The sequence below is a fragment of the Canis lupus genome, chromosome 9, assembly GCF_003254725.2.
Source record: "Canis lupus dingo isolate Sandy chromosome 9, ASM325472v2, whole genome shotgun sequence".
Taxonomy (NCBI): domain Eukaryota; kingdom Metazoa; phylum Chordata; class Mammalia; order Carnivora; family Canidae; genus Canis; species Canis lupus.
Genome location: NC_064251.1, coordinates 6,229,298 through 6,249,243, shown reverse-complemented (window position 1 = coordinate 6,249,243; position 19,946 = coordinate 6,229,298). Strand labels below are relative to the sequence as shown.

At 53.0% G+C, this 19,946-nt stretch overlaps 1 protein-coding gene across 1 annotated transcript in view; it reads right to left on the bottom strand.

Annotated features, from left to right (window-relative positions):
- Positions 1-710: 710 nt before the first annotated feature.
- FADS6 (fatty acid desaturase 6) overlaps positions 711-19,946 on the bottom strand; it is a 26,163-nt gene continuing 6,927 nt past the window's right edge. Inside the window, exons 2-7 of the mRNA XM_025467927.3 lie at positions 14,644-14,906; positions 13,996-14,162; positions 4,789-4,969; positions 4,026-4,213; positions 2,886-3,065; positions 711-2,295 (exon numbers count right to left, since the gene is read on the bottom strand). Coding sequence (XP_025323712.2) covers positions 2,146-2,295; positions 2,886-3,065; positions 4,026-4,213; positions 4,789-4,969; positions 13,996-14,162; positions 14,644-14,906 — 1,129 coding nt within the window. The 3' untranslated portion in view covers positions 711-2,145. The remainder of the gene's footprint in view (positions 2,296-2,885; positions 3,066-4,025; positions 4,214-4,788; positions 4,970-13,995; positions 14,163-14,643; positions 14,907-19,946) is intronic.

Below are 19,946 nucleotides of genomic sequence, written 5' to 3'. Positions count from 1 at the left end.
CTCTTGATTTCAGCTCAAGTCATGATCTCAGGGTCCGGGGGATTGGGCCCCGTGTAGGGCTCTGTGCTGGGTGTGGAGCCTGCTTGAGATTCTCTCCCTTTCCTTCTGCCCCTCCCTTCCCCTTCCCTCTCAAAAAAATGTTTGCCATAAGTTCTGAAAATGTTAGCTATCGTCATCACCATCATCAATATTATCACCTCCCATATACCTCTGTAAATTAGATCTTAGGTCTCTGTAGAGTCTCTCCTATCACCCCCTCCTTCCCTCTCAACCCCCATTGCATTCCCAGCCCACATCCTTAGAGTGACAGAAAATCGAGCCGCAAAGAAATCAAGTGTCTTGTTCCCAGGCTCCTGTGGTACAGCCAGGTCTGGTACGAGGGCTGCCCATTCCCCACTCAGGCCCAGATCAATAATAATGAGTCATTGGTATGGATTAGGATGGTTTGGGTCATTAGCCAGGACTATGCAATGGGACCTTTTCTGACATTGCATTTTGTCATTTGGAGAATTAGCAGTTTGATTAATCACATTCCCAGACCCGAGGGCCACTTCTGAGCTGTTAATGCATTTCAAAAGAGCAGCAGTAACGTATAGCAAAGCAGCCAGCTGGGGAGGCTGCCAACCCTTTCCTGTTCCAAGAGGGCTGCTTGGATCCAGAACTCTGCTCTATCAGCCTCCCAGCAAGAAACAGATGGCACACTCAAAAGGGCTGATTGAAAAGAGTTTAATGAAGGAACTTCTTACAGAGGTGTGGGCAGGATCCAGTGGATGGTGAAGCCCCCCTGGCTAGCAACGGCTGGAAGCCATTTCCACCCAGGGCCCGAAGGAACAAAAGGAGGAAGCAGTTTCAAAAGTAGTGAGAGCTGTGGGAAAGGGCACCGCACAGAAGCAGCTGTGGTCTTTGGTAGAGGAAGGCAGGGTGGAGAAAGAGTAGGGTAGGGAATGGATCTAGGGGGCCAGAGATGGGTTCTCCACCAGGACCAGGCTGACAGGACGGCGTGGCCTGCTGTCTAACCCCTCTGCCCATCCCAATGGCTGCATTTAGCCTTCCCAGCATCAGAGCCAGCATGAGAGCCCTCCACCCTGTCCAAGGCTTCACTGAAAAACAAGGCAGTTGTGTGCTAAAACACGACTTGCACGTTTGCAACCAGAGATGATTTTGCCCCCTAGGGGACAGTTAGTTGGCAATGTCTGGAGACATTTTTGATTGTCACAACTTGGGTTCCTGGCATCCCTGTGGGTAAAAGCCAGGGATGCTGCTAAACATCCTAGGATGCCCAGGATAGGGCCCAGTGACAAGGAACCATCTGGCCATAATGTCAATACTGCCAACATAAGAAACTGTGCTTTGGACTAACTGCTCTGGCTCCTGTCATAGGCCTGGCCTCTTCTGTCCCTCCCTCTGCCTCCAGCTGGGGGCCCTTCCTTGCGCCCTCTCATCCAGCCACAGGTTAGGGTGGCCCCCAGCCCTCTCTCCAGGCTGCCCACTTTGGGCTGACTCTCAGTGGTGTCTTAGCACGCTGCCTTCTTCCTCTGGCTGGCATCGGTGATTCTCTGTATCCCTGCCTCCCTCTCAGGCTGCAGGCGCCTGTTCACAGGCAAGCCCTGCTCCTGATTCCAAATCCTTGTATCTGCACCCTGTCTTCCGCCATCTCCCCTCAAAGGCCGCCTGTCCTCTAGACCCTATGCCCATCACCCCCCTCCAGCCTTGACTACCTTCTCAGTAATTTTTCTCTTTGCAATTGATAGTTCTTTTGGGTCCACCCCTTCTAAACATCATGGAACAAAGCAGATTTTTTCTCAAGCTAGCCAAGGTCAAGCTCAAAACTATTTACACTCTTATTTATGCCCTTAGTTCCCCTGGAATGCTCTCCCCACAAAACACATACACTTGGATTTCACTGATGGTGCAGGTCTCAGGAGTTGCTGAGCCTCTGCCTTGCAGAGGCTTCTCTGGCTGAGAAACCAGGAAAGTCTGCCAAAAGTAGCCTCTCCCTATGCTCCCCAGGGAGAGGGCTCCTTAGCAGCCACTGCAGTGGGGAAGGGCCCAAGCCCTCCTGGGCGGAGGGAAGGCCAGCAGAAGCAAGAGGGCTAAGGTTGGGCCAGGGAGGGGGGGGTGCAGGGTGACTGTGCTGCCCACCCCTCACTGCAGTCCCACCAGCTCGGTGATGGGAGGGGTCTGTACCATGAACTCCTCATAACGACTGAGAAACAGCCTGAAGCGAGCCAGGTAAGAGTCCTCGTTGTACGGCAGCTGCTTCTCATGGAGGTACTGGGACACCACGGGCTTCACCTGCCAGGAGATGGGCAAGAGAGGCCACTGAGCCAAGACCCCCTCCCCATGGGGAGCCCTTCCTCCTCTCGGCCCCAGCCCCTGTCTCCTGGTTCCATGATGCTCTGGAGGAGCTGAGGGGCAGCAGGGGTAGGTGGGATTCCTACCTCTCCCCTCCCAGCAGGCAAGGAAAAGGGGTCGGGGGCTTCTCATCCACATCCCCTCACCCAGGGTGCCCAACTCCATGACAGTCCTCCTTGGCATAGGGAATAAAAACTGGGGCTCCCTTTGACCAAGCACATACTGTGTACCCAGCATTTCAGGTCCATCTCCTTTCATCCTTAAAGCCTGCCAGCAAGCACTGCTTACTCTCATCTTCCAGATGAGGAAGCTGCAGCCCCTCGACATTCAGTTAACTTGTCCAGAGTCACCGTGGGAGTAAGAAACCCACACGTCTCTGATCAGAAACGCACACTGCTGCTTGTGCACAGGGCTGACTTCCAGGGTACTTCAGGCCAGGCCAGCCAGGGGGCCCAGGGTTCAGGTGGACCCTGAGGGTCACCCCCCTCTGCCCTCGGATAGTCGGTTCATCCAGCCCAATCCCCACCTACCTTCAGGCACATATTGTCAGAGAGCCGGGGGAAGAAGTGATGCTCCACGTGGCAGCTGATGATGGAGTGGCCAAAGGCCCAGTCCAGCACAGGCAGCCGCGGCAAGTTCAGCACGCCCAGGCTCATCATGTGAATCCGGGGGGGTTTCTTGTCCCGGGAGAACATGGGCAGCCCAATGTGCTGTGACAGACACGGGGGTCACACCCTAGGGCTGGGCCGGGCAGCCCTGTACCTCCCCACCCTGCCCTGGACATCCCCACCTACCACTTGGGGACCCAGTGGGTCCTTCTGCCTCCCTCACTCCCACTCTGGCAGGACCCAGAGAGGCGAGAGGCTGGGACTCTTCCGCCTGTGCTCTGAACTCAGTCTCACCCATCTCTGGGCCTCTGTCTCCATCCGTACAAATGAGGGGCTTGGCCTGGATGCCCCTTGGACTTCATGGTACTGACATGCCCACTACTGCCCACTGCTTGCTCTCATGCCACTATGCCTTTGTCTCGTCCTGGAGAGACCCTTCCCTGGTTTCTTTGCACCAGTCACAATCCTGCTCAGGGTTCAAGATCAAGTTTGTGTACCCTCGTGCAGTTTTTCACTCAACAAGTATGGATAAATGCCTCCCCTAAGGGGTTTGGAAGTGAATGGAAGCATCTGCACTAGCAGGACAGGCAGGTGGCAGGATGACTCCAGGAGCGGTGCACTTTGAGATGAAGTCATCATTGGCTTCATGTCCAGGGAGCAGGGTCACATCCATATGGAAATGACCCTGGATCTGAGTACTGAGCCCCTGGCCCCCATGGAGACCTCCTGTCTCTGGCTTCTCCAGCCTCGTGGCCTGCACTGGGGCCTCTGTAATGGCCCACAGCTCATGTCACTTGGGCTTATCACAGTAAGTGCCCCGAGGGCAGGAAATGGGGTCCTTCTTAATCACTTATCCCTCCACAGCACCTAATCAAGTGCCAAAGGCGTAGAAGTTTCTTAAATCTTCCATCCACCATCCACATGTGAATGGTAGCCAGTGTTGAAGAGAAGCAAATTCTTTACCTGATAACCCACAGAGAGTTTGGGGTGGAAAGTGGAGGAATGAATGCCCCTCTCTCTCCCTAGAACACTGAGTCTAGCGGGGGGGCGGGGGGGGCTCACCTGGAAGATGTTCACGTGGAGGTAAGGGTGGGCCAGCAGGGATCTGGTGGTGAGCATGCAGAGCAGGGCCGAGCCAGGGCTCCTGAAGCCAGACACGTTCAGGAGCACCCAGTAGTGAGCATAGAGGCCCAGGAAAATCAGGCCCAGCGACCGTGCAGCCAACCTGAGCTCCACCTTCCTCAGCCGCTCTGCCAGAGGGAGCAAGACGTAGAGTGCCGGGGTCAGGGGAGGGCAAGGTGCTGCTCCGACACAAGCCGGCTCCCTGCGGCCCCAGTGCTGCTAACTAGTGAGCTAACTAGGGCCAAGAGTGCATCCACACAGTCCCGAAAAGTACGTCCACCCATTTTCTGGATATGGAAGCAGAGTATTAAGCAACTTGACAGAGGCCACTCTGCTAGTAAGTCGCAGGGACCCAGGGCTGGGACCCAGGTGTGCTGCCCTCCCGCCCCTCCTTCCGCCGTATGATATTGCTCCCATGATATTAACATGCAGTGTAACCTGAGGCATGTGCGAAGTATTTTTATATGCATGACCTCACAGTGCTTTCACACCACCCTTGAGGACCAGGTGAGAACCTGAGTCAGAGTGGTTAAATTACCTGCTGATGGTCATCAGCCAGTAAGTAAGTGGCAGAGCCAGACTTGGCCCTGGGTCCAGGGCCCTTCCACCCTGCATGGCTGTCTCAGGCCTCCGGGAAGCCAGGAGGGGAAGTAAGGAAAGCGGGGAAGCAGGTCGTGCCAGGGCACAGCCCTGGCATACTCACCCACAGCCACCAGTGGGGTTATGATGGGGATCAAGAGAGGAGCCAGGAACATGTACACATAGCGGTTGAGGCAAGGCAACCTCCACGTGCTTGAGTCCCCCAGGCCCAAAACGTTGGTGTAACCGTGGTGCATCTTGACATGTCCATACTTGGCGTACTCAGCGCTGAAGGCAGAGCATACCTGGAGGAGGGGCCAGAGAGGGCACCGGAGTCCATGTCGGGCACAGTCAAGCAAAGCAGGACCTTTGCAAGCCCTGAGAACACCCACCATCCCCCGAAGCTGCATTTCCAGGGCCTCCCTGCCTCACACCCCCCAGCTACCCACACCATCAGCTCGCAGGTATCCATGACCACAGGGTGGCAGCCAGTCAAAAGAGCTGCACCCACTCAGTGTGGCGATGCTAAGTGTTTGGAGGTGGGAAGCAACTGGGAAGCCCCAGCTGCCACTCTGCCACTGACCACCCAGGCAAGCCTGCAGGCCTGAGGGGGCTGTCAGGGGGGTAAAGCTCTTGGCACCCTATTGCAATTATTTTGTGCCTGTTTCTCTTGGAAACCTCTGTATCTTCAGAGCACTGCTTTGCATTCTGAGCCCCTGGCAGTGTGGGGAGGGGTGCAGGAGTGATATGTCCCTGAGGGTGGCGACCAGGACCAGGTGCCCCGGTGGGGGCTGAGTGTGAATTGCTCCCCAGGGCCGACTCCTCTGGTCTGCGCCCTTGTCCTCATCCTCATGGGATTCTTCCAAACTGCCCAGGAGCCACAGCGGGACAGCAGTTCTGGACTCGGAGGAGGGCAGTGGTTCCAAATGCAAAAGCAGCACTAAGGTGTTTCTTATGCAGATACATGCAAATGAAAATGCAGATGTCAGCCTCCTCCAATATTTTAATCAGGCCAGAAGATTTTGCTAATTTTGTCGAAGAGGCCGCCTGCCTGTTTCCAGAAGAACACCAAGAGTTTCCCAGTTGGGATCACTGTGAGCCTCGTGAAGACAGCCGAACAGCCTTCACCGAGTGCTCAGTGCCCTGCACCTCACACGTGTCATCTGTTCATCTTCCAAGCCCAGCGGGTCAGCGGCCTTATGATCCACCCTTGATAGAAGCAGAAACCAAGACAGAGAGAGGCCACGTGACCACCCCAGGTCACCCAGGGAGGAAGGCGGCAGAGGTAGGATTTGAACCCAGAATCCACCCAAGATAAGCCATCAGACAGACCCCTGAGACGAGCCACCAACTGCAAGGCAGCGGGTCCCCAGGCTCTGGATCCAGGCAGCAGAGGCAAAGCCAGGAGAAGACAAATCAGGAAAGACATTGTCTTCACGCTCCATCTGCAGAAACTTGGACTAAAACGGCACGAAAATGTAACCGGAAGCTCCAGCCAAGGACACCGAGGGGCACAGCAAGGACGCTCCGCGGAAGCTGTACCGCAGACAGACCTGCCCAACGGGCACAGCCCGGCCCTGGAGGCAGGACGAGGGCTCTGCTCTTCAGGGAGGTAACTCTCCCAGGGGTGGGTTGTGCTCGCTGCTTTTGTCACCTGTTTTGACATCTCTTCCAGGCCTTCGGGTCTCCAGAGCACGTGCCCACTGGGGCCGTGTGGTTGGTTCCAGTTCCAGGCAGAGGCTTCCAGCCCCTGGCGCGAGGGGCTGCAGCTGGGGGCCGCTGGGCCCCCTCAGAGGCCAGCCTGCCTCTGGCCAAGGCCTGCGAGCGTGTGTTTGGAATCTCAAGTTCTACCCCATGGAACTTGGAAGAAGCAGCTCTTTTTTCTTTTTTTTAAGAAACCATATATATTTTTAGATTTTATTTACTTATTTGAGAGAGAGAAAGCACGAGCAGGGAGGAAGAGGAGAGGGAGAAGCAGACTCCCCACTGAGCAGGGAGCCCATTGCAGATGCAGCGCTCGATCCCAGGACCCTGAGATCATGACCTGAGCTGAAGGCAGCCGCTCCATCAACAGAGCCAGCCAGGCGCCCTAAGTTAGGTGTTGCTTCTTCCTGTGGCTATGCTCTGTGCCCCTCAGGAAGAATTAATTAAGGGCCCCGGTCTCTTAGCAGCACTCAGGCACTGCAAGTGGCCACAGTATGCACGGGGCAGGCACCAGGGCACATCCTCTTGACACTTCTCTCCACTCAGCGTCAGGGACCCCAAGTATCTCCTCGTTCACCTATTCCTTCACTTGGCTGTCTGCACTCGGAAGCACCCTCAGACCTCTGCCGAGGGCCAAAGATAGTTAACAGCTAAGGCGGTGGTTTGAAAAAACTGACCCTTCAAATAGGTAATATATTTATATAATTCAGAATTCAAAAACTATGCAGTTACAGCTCTTCCTACCTCAGTGAAGCCCCAGGTCCCCACTTTCCTCCTGGGAGGTCCTTGATCTCTTACATGTCCTCGAATATTTTTTTAAAGATTTTATTCATTTATTCATGAGAGACACAGAGAGAGAAAGGCAGAGACACAGGCAGAGGGAGGAGCAGGCTCCATGCAAGCAGCCCGATGTGGGACTCAATCCCAGGACTCCAGGATCACGCCCTGGGCCAAAGGCAGGCGCCAAACCGCTGAGCCACCCAGGGATTCCCATGCCCTTGAATATTATTTTTTAATTTTTTTAAAGATTTTTTTTATTTTTTATTTATTCATGAGAAACACACAGAGAAAAAGTGAGTGAGAGAGAGAGAAGCAGGCTCCATGCAAGGAGCCCAAAGTGGGACTTGATCCCGGGTCTCCAGGATCATGCCCTGGGCTGAAGGCGGTGGCTCTAAACCGCTGAGCCACCCGGGCTGCCCTTTTATTTTTTTAAACGAACAATGACCTGGCAGTATTAAAACCCATGATAATAAAATTATGATGCAAAGTTGGGATGTAAACAGGTCATTCTACTGGATTGGGAGGGGAGGGGCAGGACAAGACAGGTGATGGCTGCAGGCTGTTGGAAAAGGAATGGGGATGGGACAGGCAAGAGGGACAGATCTGGGAGGAGCAAGAGGGATTAAGGGCTATGACCAGGTTTCCAGCTTAGGGTTTAGGGCATGGTGGGATCACTGCCAAAGTGGGCACAGGGGCAGGGGCCAAACAAGCATGGACCAGATGGGACGGAAAGGTGCCTTGCTGTCCCGGGCCAGCTGCCCTGAGGCAGGACAGGCCCCGGGCTCCCTCCAGGCCCTCTCTCACTGATTCCGAGGAGCTGAGCAGCCCCTTCATGTTGGCTTCAGGGTGGTGGGGGCCTCTGGGGCTCCCCGGGCCTCAGCAATAGGTTTGTCAGATAAAGTATAGGATCCGCAGGTAAATTCAAATTTCAGATAAGCAACCAATTCTTTTCTTGTAGAGTATATCCCAGATGCACCCCTGGGCTCTACCCACTAGGTGCCAGTAACATGCACACACGCACACACACACACATACACACACACCAGTCACAACAGCCAAAGATATCTGGAGATATTGGTCCTATCCCTGCCATGTGCTCCCTGTGCTTTCTGTGCTCTCTCTGTGTTCATACCCTACACACCTGGTTGATGCCCCTGTCACATTCCACCTGCCCTGATCCCTGGCTGCACATTTTAAGGGTGAGCAGCCTTGGCCAAGTGACTTAACCTCTCAGACCAGTGTTTCCTTATCTATGAAGTGAGGGTAATCACAGCTTCCACTCACAGGGAGGCATCACTACTAAATGCAACAATTCGCATAAAGTACACAGTAAGCACCCAGTAAGTGTCCGATGATATAATCGGGAATTTTATTATTTCCATGTCATTCATGTGTATCTGTTTCCCCACCTGACTATGAGCCCTTGGGGAACTAGAAGTGGGTCTGGGTCATTGTTGTGACCCCAGCACCCAGTGGAGGACTTGTCAGGGAGGAGCAGCTCAGTGATGTGGACAACATTGCTGGCCCATTGCCACTCAGCCTGGACCGACGCTGTCCCAGCCCCGGAGCCCCCCCTCAAGCAGGGTGTCCTCGCCCTGCTGGGGAGCCACTATCGTGCTAATGGGGAGTTTGCCCTCTCCTCCCCAAGCTCCTCCCTCAAGGCTGCAGTCCTCACACTTGGGCTGCCATCCACACATGACTCCCTGGCCCTGCTCCAGGGTCCTCTGCCTCCGAGGGCCATATGCAAGGCCACCACGGTCCCTGCCACCAGGAGCCGGGCCTTATAGACCCACGGGAGTAGGGATTGCCACGAGACCCTCTTCCCAGAGTCCTTGGGCTTATCTTTGAGGAAGCTACACCAAAGCTGAGGACAGTGGGGTGGGGGCTACTTGAAAGTCCATTTTCCAAATCTGAACATGGTAAAATGGCAGAGATACACACACACACACACACACACACACACACACAGTCCAATGTCAATTTTCTGGTCTGGCTACTGAAGGAGACTCATATACATGTAACTTGTAATAAATATAAATGTTATATAAAAAGGGGCACCTGGGTGGTTGGAATCAAGCCCCACATCGGGCCCCATGCTCAGTGCAGTCTGCTCATCTCTCTCCCTCTGCTCTTCCCCCTACTCACACACACACTCTCTCTCTCCCTCTAAAATAAATAAATAACATCCTTTTTTAAAAAAGATTTTATGTATTTATTCATGAGAGACACAGAGAGAGAGAGAGAGAGAGAGGTAGAGACACAGGCAGAGGGAGAAGCAGGCTCCATGCAGGGAGCCCAAAGCAGGAGCTGATCCCGGGACCCCAGAATCATGCCCTGGGCCGAAGGCAGGCACCAAACCGCTGAGCCACCCAGGGATCCCCCAAGTAACATATTTTTTAAAAAAGGATATAAATGTAACTAATGGGGAAAGCTGGGTGAAAGGTACCCTGGACCTCTCTGCCGTATTTTTGCCAAGTCCTGTGAATCTATAATTATTTCAAAACTAAAGTCTGTTTGTTCACAAAAGTATATTTTGTACTACAGATCTAGTCTTGCCCTCTGAATAAATTTTTAAAATTAAAAAAATTAAAAATCACAGTCGGGCATACTCAGACCAATGCCCCACAAGATTCGGGAGGGGACAGAGAGCCACAGTTGGGTGGCTGTTAGAGACAGCCCAGAAGGTAATGGCCACACTGAACTTGAGAATCGGGCCCAGGCTGGGGCTTCTGAGCTCTACATGGGACTCCAGCAAAGGTGATGACATTCCCCTGTGTGACACCCCTTCCCTCAGGGCAGAGCCAGCCCCCCCAGTTTCCTTGGATCAGCTGTGACCCCACCCCTGCAGCACAAAGCCAACTTTTAGAAGGAAGGTTTGAGGTTGAGACACACTAAAGAGCTTAGTACTGGATCGACCTGTTCTCTCCCACTCAGAAAGCAACTTTTTTTTCTTTAAGATTTATTTATGGGCAGCCCCAGTGGCGCAGCGGTTTAGTGCCACCTGCAGCCCAGGTGTGATCCTGGAGACCCTGGATCGAGTCCCACATCAGGCTCTCTGTATGATGCCTGCTTCTCCCTCTGCCTGTGTCTCTGCCTCTCTCTCTGTCTCTATGAATAAATAAATAAAATCTTTTAAAAAAAAGATTTATTTATTTATTCATGAAAGACACAGAGAGGCAGAGACATAGGCAGAAGGAGAAGCAGGCTCCCTGCAGGAAGCCTGACCCCGAACTCGATCCCAGGACCACGGGATCCCAAGATCGCGGGATCAAGACCTGAGCCGAAGGCAGATGTTCAACCACCGAGCCACCCAGGTGTCCCTACTAAGGAAGTAACTTGACTGTGAGTGAAATACAGAGAAGTCCGTAAAGCCCTCAGATTCGTTGGGGGGGGGGGGGGCGTTGATCCTTCTCAAGCTGTGGGATTAAAACCAAGGACTGCCCTGCCCACCCCATCCTGCCCCCACCCTCCTGTGGTCTCATCACATAACCTAGGACAGAGGGGGCAGGTGCTCTTGCAGGGAAAGCCAGGACCATCACTGGACTGGGGAGAGGCTCAGAGGCTCACCAGCAGGAGGAACAGAACGTTCTCATGTAGACCAGAAATGGGAAGCTCACTCTAGTGCGGGTTGGGTGTATGACTGGGGATACCTCAAAGAAACAGCCACAACTGGAGTGTCACTGCACTGTCCCTCCTGCCTGCCCCTCCCCCCAGATCCCAGCAGTCAGAGAGGATCAGGCCCCTATCCCACCCTGCAGCTCAAGCCAGTGGACCCAGAGACAAACTTGGCCAAACCTGGGTGCATGGGGACACCAAAGACACTCACTGACGCCCTGGGCTACAGACCAGAAAACTAGACCATTCTATAGTAAGGACACTTACACACATGTAACTTGTAATAAAGTTCTTGAGGGTGAAGGCTGGGGTGGAGCACAGGTGGCCAATGAGAGGAGGATCAAAGAGAGAAGACTACAGGACACAGCAGAAGTGGGGAGTCGGGGGTCCAGGAGTGTCCCGGGCAGCGAGAACACATCCTCACAGAGAACAGGTGGTGGGCAGCAGATGTGCACACACACACTCACACACTCACATTCAGATCTGTCCAGCTCGGCAAAATGCATGAACCTTTCTGTCAAACACAAACAACAGGGGGATCCCTGGGTGGCTCAGCGGTTTAGCGCCTGCCTTTAGCCCAAGGCATGATCCTGGAGTCCCAGAATCGAGTCCCATGTCAGGCTCCCTGCATGGAGCCTGCTTCTCCCTCTGCCTGTGTCTCTGCCTCTGTGTGTGTGTGTGTGTGTCTCTCATGAATAAATAAATAAATAAATAAATAAATAAATAAATAAATAAATAAATAATCTTTAAAACATACACACACAAAAATAAAAAAAATAAAAAACACAAACAACACTAACAGACAAGAACAGCGAAACTGCTAACCCTCTCCTCGCAGCTGACGGCATGCTCCCTCCAGAAAAAAGGAGCAGCGCCAACACTTGGGGAGCATCCAAGAGTCAGGCGTATACCCTAAATCCAGATCTCTGAGGTCGCATTTAATCCTCGCACTGGCTCCATCAGGCCAGTGATGTTATTATTTCTGTCTATTCGATGAGGAAGCCAACGCTGAATTAAGTAACTTGCCCAAGGTCAGGCGACCAGCGGGGCTGGGCATGTGACTTCAAAGGTTGTGTCCCCACGCTGGGCCCTGCCTGGCTGCCAAGACCAGCATCCTGCCTGAGGATTCCACTTGGCCCACTAAGGCCAGGGGTATGGGGAGACCCCCGGCAGGGGCATAGCCAGAACCAAACCACTTGTGACGTGTCCACCAGCAGTCAGGACACGGAGGGGAGAACCACGCCTCCTCCACCATAGGGGGCTCACGGGCCTCTAGACAGGACCCTCCACTCACTGGCTTTTTCCTGGACCTTTCCCCCACATCACCTGCAGAGTCATCATAATAACCACTGACAAAACACCTACCAGGAGTTTGACCTGGTGCTACGAGCTGAACATACAAAAAAACAAAGGTGAGGCCAGGCCCTGGGGGCCTGTCTACTAGACACTGATTCCCTGCCGCTCTTCAGCGAGGAACCTGGGGAAGCTGGCGAAGCTTCTCAGTAGAGGTGTCCTCAGCTCCCTGCCTTCTCTCGGCATCCACCATAGCTGCCTTGTTCCCCAGAACAGAAGCCAGGGCGTTCTCAGACTTTGGTGGGTATCAGATTCACCTGGGGAACCTGGTACATAGGGTGGCCAGGGCGCTCTCTTCCAACAAGCCTGGGCCTCCAGGTCATTCAGCTGCACAGTGAAATTTGACCTCTGTACAGTCAAATTCCCTGTTGTAAGAGTCCAAAATCCACAGCACTCACTCATCCTTAGGTGCCCCCAGGGCACCTGGCACTCAGGACAGCTTTGAAAAGTTCACACAGAGCTAATCCTAACTGCTGTGTTCCCTGCTTCTCCCCTGCCCATGATTACAAACAAGGGGGCATCTGACCCCAGCTCCAGGCCTCAGAGTCTGGCTAGCACCAATGCCCAGGGATCCCTGGGAAGGGAAATAGCTTGAAATGGACCCTGAGGATCAGGAACCTGTAGGTTCCTCTTGTTCTTAGCACTTTAGAAACGTGAGCAGGGGGACACCTGGGTGGCTCAGTGATTCAGCACCTGCCTTTGGCTCAGCTCATTATCCCGGGGTCCTGGGATCGAGTTCCTAATTGGGGTCCCCACGGGGAGTCTGCTTCTCCCTCTGCCTGTGTCTGTCTCTCTCTGTGGGTCTCTCATGAATAAATACAATCTTAAAAAAGAAATGTGCACAGGTGGGAGAGGAGGGGAAGGGTAGAGAGGGAAGATGGAGAGCACTAGGTAAGAGATGTATAACTATAAAATGTCATCTATGTGTCTGTGCATGCGTGTTTAAGTATAGAAACCTTCATAAAGCTACATCAAGTTAATAACTGAGTTAATTGGTCATGGTAACCAGTGGCAGAAAAGCACTGCTTGGGGCCAGCTTTCATATTTGTTCCTAAGGGATCTGGGCGGCCAGGCAAAGGTCTACCTGGAAGGGGGGAGCGGAAGGGGGTAGGTTCCACAGAGGAACTGGAAAGGCCTGACACCAACCCAGAGAGAGGGACGATCTGGCCAGAAACCTCTGGCTTTGCCCACAGGTGAGAAGAGTGAGGCAGAATCGGGAGGGAGTCGAAGGAAGTCAGGGAAGGCTTAGGTCAGGAGAGGAGGGCGTCCTCAGGATGGCTTGGCCATCGTCAAGCATCAGAGGGGCATGTTCTGGAGTTGGGACACTCTAGGCCCCTGTCCCCTCTCTCTTTCCTGGCCGGGGTTCACATTTTCCTATGAAACCAGGAGGCCCCAAAGGTGGTAGCCAGGGCAGGTGTCCTGCTAAGAGGAGGAGGTTCTATCACCACTTGGTCCAGTGCTACAGAGAGGCAAGTAGGTGCCCCCAGGAGAAACAGAGGTGCCCAGGCCAGGTGCACTGCCATAAGTGGACTTGAATACATTCCTCACGCAGCTCTCTACCCACCAGTGAAGCCCCCTCTCAAGGGCTTAGGGCTATGCACACATGCACACACACATGACTAGAGCGTGCTGCACACTTAGATACACATACCAACAGCTGCAGTGGCCTGTCCACATAGGCACACACAGCTGTGCACACCTGCATGTTTCCATGGAACAATGAGATTGCAAAAGAGAAAGAAGAAAGAAAGAGAGAAAGAAAGAAAGAAAGAAAGAAAGAAAGAAAGAAAGAAAGAAAGAAAAGAAAAGAAAAGAAAGAGAAAAGAAAGAGCAATGCCAACACAGTACCCGTAGTCACCCTCACCCCAGCCAGGCTCACCTCCACGAAGAAAAGCTCCCAAATCTTGTTCCAGCGTTTAGATTCTGTGAGCGCACCGTGAGTGGCCAGGTGGCTGCCCTTGACAGTGAGTGTGTAGTGGCACACACCCAGGATGGTGATGCCCAGCCCAAGGACCACGACATTCTCCGAGCGCAGGCATAAGAACCCTGTATGGAGGAAGGAGAATGGGGATGGGGGGCGGGGGGGGGGGGCAGGCTTTTCCTCCAGCTCTTGGAGATTTGGGCCCAAACACCCTGGCCCCAAAGCGGGCTGAAGCCCTGGGGGCTGCCAGAGGCAGCAGCGAGGCAGGTGCCCATCAGGGGAGGTCCCGGGGAAGCTCCATCCCTGGTGTGCCCCAGTGGAACATCCTCCCCTCCTCCAGTCCCTCTCATCCCTCTCAAAATCCTCCCTCCCCCTCAAGCCATCAGGCCTTCCCCCTCCAGCGCCCATTCTGGGGACGTATGGCAGGACACTGCAACTAGACTTTCGGACTTGGGGCGAACCGTCCTTCCTAGGGTCCCCGCAGTACGCACATCTCCCCCAGGCCGCGGTCCCCAGGGGTCCCCATCTCCCTCGCCACTGTCCTAGCCCGCGGCCCCCTCCGCAGCCGCAGCCCGGCCCCCTGTCGCCCCGTCCCGTGCCCCTCACCGGCCGGCAGGGAGAGGAGGCTGAGCGCGAGGATGGCGCAGTCCACGCCGTGGCGCTCCCACCACGAGCTCGCCCTCTCCACGTCGCGGACCAGCGCCTCCAGCTCGGCCAGCAGCGCCTCGCCCCCGCCGTCCCCCCGGGGGGCGCCCCGAGCCGGCTCCATGGGCTCCGCCGCGGCGACCCAGGAGGAGTCGGGGACGGCGTGCGGCGCCCCGAGGCGCACGGCGCGAGCAGGGGCGGGCGGGGGCGGAGTCACGCGCCGGCTGGGGACACCCGCCCTCGGTGTCACGGTGCGCGCCGGGCACCTGAGCGCCTCCTGCTGCGCGCCTCTGCGACCCGGCCTGGCCCCCCGGGGCACCGGGCACGTCCCGAGGAGGAGGAGCCGGGCGGATGCGCGGGGCGGGGAGGACCCCGGGGCGAGACCCCGTGGAGAGCCACCCCAGGGCCACCTGACCGCCTGACCTCAGACACCTTCCCCGCGGTCTCCGGGTCCCCGCAGCGCCTGGCGTCGGCCGTAGCATCTTAATCCTCCAGCCTGTGCCTGTGTCTTGGTAGCACTTGGCAGATGCTCCCCGCGACCCGGCGCGCCTCCAAGACTGCCGTCCGTCCGTCCGCCCGCCCGCGGGGCCTTCCTTACCTCGTCACCCTTGTTTAGGCCGCTTCCTCCGCAGCCAGAACAGTTCCTGGCACAAAACCGTTTCTGAATTCTTAGGACCAAAGGTTCAAGGACTCACTCCATCCAGACAGACGGGGGCGCGGGGGTCCCTCTGGTCCTCGACTTTAACAGTAGTGACCCATGGAGAATTGGCCCTCCAGCCCAGTGATTTTTGGAGTGAGAAACTCTAAAAGGAATCACCATAGAGAAAGGCATAACTATAGAGAAAACACACCCAGGGGTCATCATTCCGGGTGGATCCCTCTGTAGTTCCACTTGCTCAGGGGCACCCAGGGGCATGGCAAACAGCAGCCACCCCCCTGCCTTGGGAGCAGCGCCTGCCCCAGTCCCTTCCCACCAGGGCAGCCCCACCGGGAGCTGCTGGAGGTCCTCCCCACACAAACCCCTGGGCTCTGCTGACTCCCTTCTCAGCATCTGGGGACCTGTTCTCCTTTTTCTTTTCTTTCTTTTTTTTTGTTTTACATTCTCCCTGGTTTCATACTGAACCCCCCTTTCAAAATGAGGTCCAGCATGATGAGGGCAGCAGCATTTCAGAGATTTTTGGGAAGGAGGAAGAAAAGCAAGAGGAAGAGGGGGTAGAGGAAAGCCCGGTGAGGAGGCTAGGGACACTAATGAATGACTCCTGGTGTCTACCATGGCATCTTCCTTCATGAATTCTTATGAGCTTATCCCTCTGATTCCGTAGAAAAGGGTAAGATTTCTTTACCAGGTCAGTGTTCTAAGGGACTTACAATCTAACAGACCGGTTCTCACCACACACACACACGCACACACACACACACACGGACAAGTCTGGATCCTCATAGCTTCATCATTGGCTTCCGTCTCCTTTTTTTTTTTTTTTTTAAGATTTTTAAAATTTATTTATTCATGAGAGATACAGAGAGAGGCAGAGACACAGGCAGAGGGAGAAGCAAGCTCCCTGTAGGGAGCCCAATGCAGGACTCGATCCCAGGACCCTGGGATCACAATCTGAGCCGTAGGCAGATGCTCAACCACTGAGCCACCCAGATGCTCCACTTCTGTATCCTTATTAGGTTTTGTGTTTCCCCACAACTCCGCAAGGATGATATCTTTCCCGTCTGATTCACAGAGGCCCAGAGAGATTAACTGATCTGCCCAACACCCAGCCCGAATTTACTAAATGGCAGAACTAGAACTCAAATCCAGGGTGTCTCCTCCAAATTCAATTATCTTTTGTTTATATCAGATTCTTAAGACTGAGAAGGGGGAGGTGTCCTCCCCCCAGATATACTAGAATTTTCAGGGAGGGGACATGTACAATTTTTATTTTTTAATTATTTATTTTTTTAAAAGATTTTATTTATTTATTCATGAGAGACACAGGGAGAGACAGAAGCAGAGGGAGAAGTAGGCTCCATGCAAGGAGCCCGATGTGGGATTCGATCCTGGGTCTCCAGGATCACGCCCTGGGCCGAAGGCGGGCACTTAACTGCTGAGCCACCCAGGGATCCCAGACATGTACAATTTTAAAAAGCATATTTGATATTAATATGCAATATGATAATATAATTATATAAAGGTGGAATTCCATGGCTTTTATCATATAAACTAGGAAACTTCCTACCAAGGTAGGAAGAAAGTACCAAGAATCCCCTCACTTCCCCCTGGATATCTAAGTGACGCTGTTATGAAACAAATGCTGAAAGGATGCCTGGGTGGCTCAGTGGTTGAGCACCTGCCTTCTGCTGGAGTTGTGATCCCAGGGTCCAGGATCAAGTCCCGCATCAGGCTCCTTGCAGGAAGCTGGCTTCTCTCTCTGTCTCTGCCTCTCTCTCTCTCTCTTTCATGAATAAATAATTTCTTAAAAAAAAAAAAAAAAAAAGGAAGCAAATGCTAAGTGTCAAACAGGAGCAGAGGCAAAATGTGCATTAGAAGAGCTCCAGGAGCCAGGAACTTCCATGGGTGGGGCAGGCTGGCTGGCAGTCTCCCTGGAGAGAGGCAGATTTAAACCTGGCTGAGAAGGAAGAGGACAAGGCATTCTGGGTCTTCAAGACATGGAGAGGATTAGGAGATTGTTAGGGGCGGAGCCAGGTGCTGGGGTACAGAGAATGGCAGACAGAAAGGGGGGCTTGCTCCTGAAGGCCCAGGGAGCCATAGCAGCCTCTAGAGCAAGGGAGTGACTCGCATAATGTGTTCAGGAAGGGTCACAGGCATAGCGGAGTAGCCCACTGGAGTGCAAGAGACTAATTTGGAGACTGTTTCAGCATCCTAAAACAGGAGGGTACTGACGATGTAGATGGCAAGGGAGGGGTGTTGTAGGATGGAAGAGGGGTAAGTCAAAATCTGGAAGACTGAGATAAACGGTTCACCGAAGGAAATGTACAGATGGCCTGTGGGCCCATGAAAAGATGCTCCACATCATCAGTCTTTAGGGAAATGCAGATTAAAATCCCCTATATGAGCTAGCCCTTCGGACCTGCTATTTCCTAAATGCCAATCGCCAGGCACCACTAAACGTTGGCGAGAGGGTGTGGAGCAACTGACCTCTCATTTGGGCTGACAAGGGTACAAGGCGATACAACCCCTCTGGAAAACAGTTTGGCAGTTTCCTGTTAAGGTTAAATATACACTTATCCTATGACCCACCAAGGCAGCTCCCAGATCTTCAACCAACAGAAATAAAAACATGTGTCCCCATAAAAATGTATATCTCAGGAATGCCTGGGTGGCTCAGTGGTTGAGCATCTGCCTTTGACCCAGGGTGTGATCCTGAAGTCCCAGGATCAAGTCCCACATCGGGCCCCCTGCATGGGGCCTGCTTCTCTCTCTGCCTGTGTCTCTGCCTCTCTCTCTTTTTTTTTTTTCTCTGCCTCTTTCTGTGTGTGTCTCATGAATAAATAAATAAAACTTTTTTAAAAAATGTGTATCTCGATGATCAAAGCAGCGTTGTTCATCATAGCCACATTGGAAATAGCGCGAATGTCCATCAACGGGAGAATGGGCGGACACACGGGTACCTCCAAACAACACCCATAATATAAAAGAGCAGCTGGTGTAGGCAACAGTGCGGATGGACAAACAGTGTGGATAAGCTGACGCAGCCCTGCAGACCGAATGCTGAGGGAAAGAAGCCATACACAGACCAGAACCTACTGTATGATTCCATTTATAGGAAGGTTAAGGATAGTAGAACTAATATACAGCGATAGAAATCAAATCAGTAGTTGCCCAGGGAGGAGTGAGTGGGGGACAGTAATTGCAAAGGGACCCAAGGAAACTGTCTGGAAGAATAGAGATGTTCCGTATCTTCCTGTGGTCATGTTCACACAGGTGTGTATGTTGGTCTAAAGTCATCGACCTGCACACTCATAGCGGGTGCGTTTTATTATGGTTAATTATACCTCAGTAGAGTTGACTAAAGTGAAAACAAGATAGGAAGCAGATGCTCTCTTTTTTTTTTCATTTTTTAAAAAAAGATTTTATTTATTTATTCATGAGAGACACACAGAGAGAAGCAGAGACACAGGCAGAGGGAGAAGCAGATTCCCTGTAGGAAGCCTGATGCAGGACTTGATTCCAGGACCCGGGATCACAACCTGAGCCAAAGGCAGACGCTCAGCCACTGAGCCACCCAGGTGCCCCAGATTCTCTTTTTAAATGGAAAGAGCCTGATTAGAGCTGAACACGGGCATGCCCGAGGCATACACTCAACAGAAATGCAAAGAAAGAGCCATAGCCAGTGTACTCAAAATAGGCAAACCCTGGGGACAACTCAAATATCCCCCAATGCTACAATGATAAATGAAATGTGGAATGTGCATGCCGGGGTGTATTATACAGCCCGAAACTAATGTTGAATAACCTAAACCAGATGCAACAGAGCACAGACTCCACTTGGTTCCATTCATATTAAGGGCACCTGGGGAGCTCCGTGGTTGAGCATCTGCCTTCAGCTCAGGGCATGATCCTCTCTCTCTCTGTGTCTCTCATGAATAAATAAATTCCAAGAAAGAAAAGAAAAGAAAAGAAAAGAAAAGAAAAGAAAAGAAAAGAAAAGAAAAGAAAAGAAAAGAAAAGAAAAGAAAAGAGAAAAAAAGATCCATTCATATAAAATTCAAAAACAGGCTTAGGATGGCTGTTACGATGGGGGTAGTAACCAGAAGGGGACACATAAGGGTTTGGGGGGCTGGTGAATGTTTTGTTTCTTGATCTGGGTGTTGGTAACCCTTTATAAAAGTCCATCATGCTATATTGCTATTATGTGTGAATTTTTCTGTATGTATATTCCATCTTAATTAAAACACTTTATTTTTCTGATTGGTAAAGTGTTTTTTTGTTTTTGTTTTGGTTTTTTTTTAGAGGTGAGAATTGGAAGGCAGACGTCACCCATAAGTGGAGCAACAGTGAAGTGTGGGGACAGCAAGTTGGGGTGGCACCTCCATTCCCTTGGCCATGGGCGATGGCAGCTGAGCTTGTAGGGTGGGAGAAGCACCTGATCTCCCAGACTCTTTCCCCATTCCTTCCTCCCTATCAGCCCATCCTGACCTCTCGGCCCCACATCCCGCCTCTCCCTGCTTCCAGGATCCTAATCACGGGAGTGAGAAAGAACTGTGACTGGCCAGCCAGGTCTGCACCTTTGAGGCTCCCTGCGTGGCTTCTCATG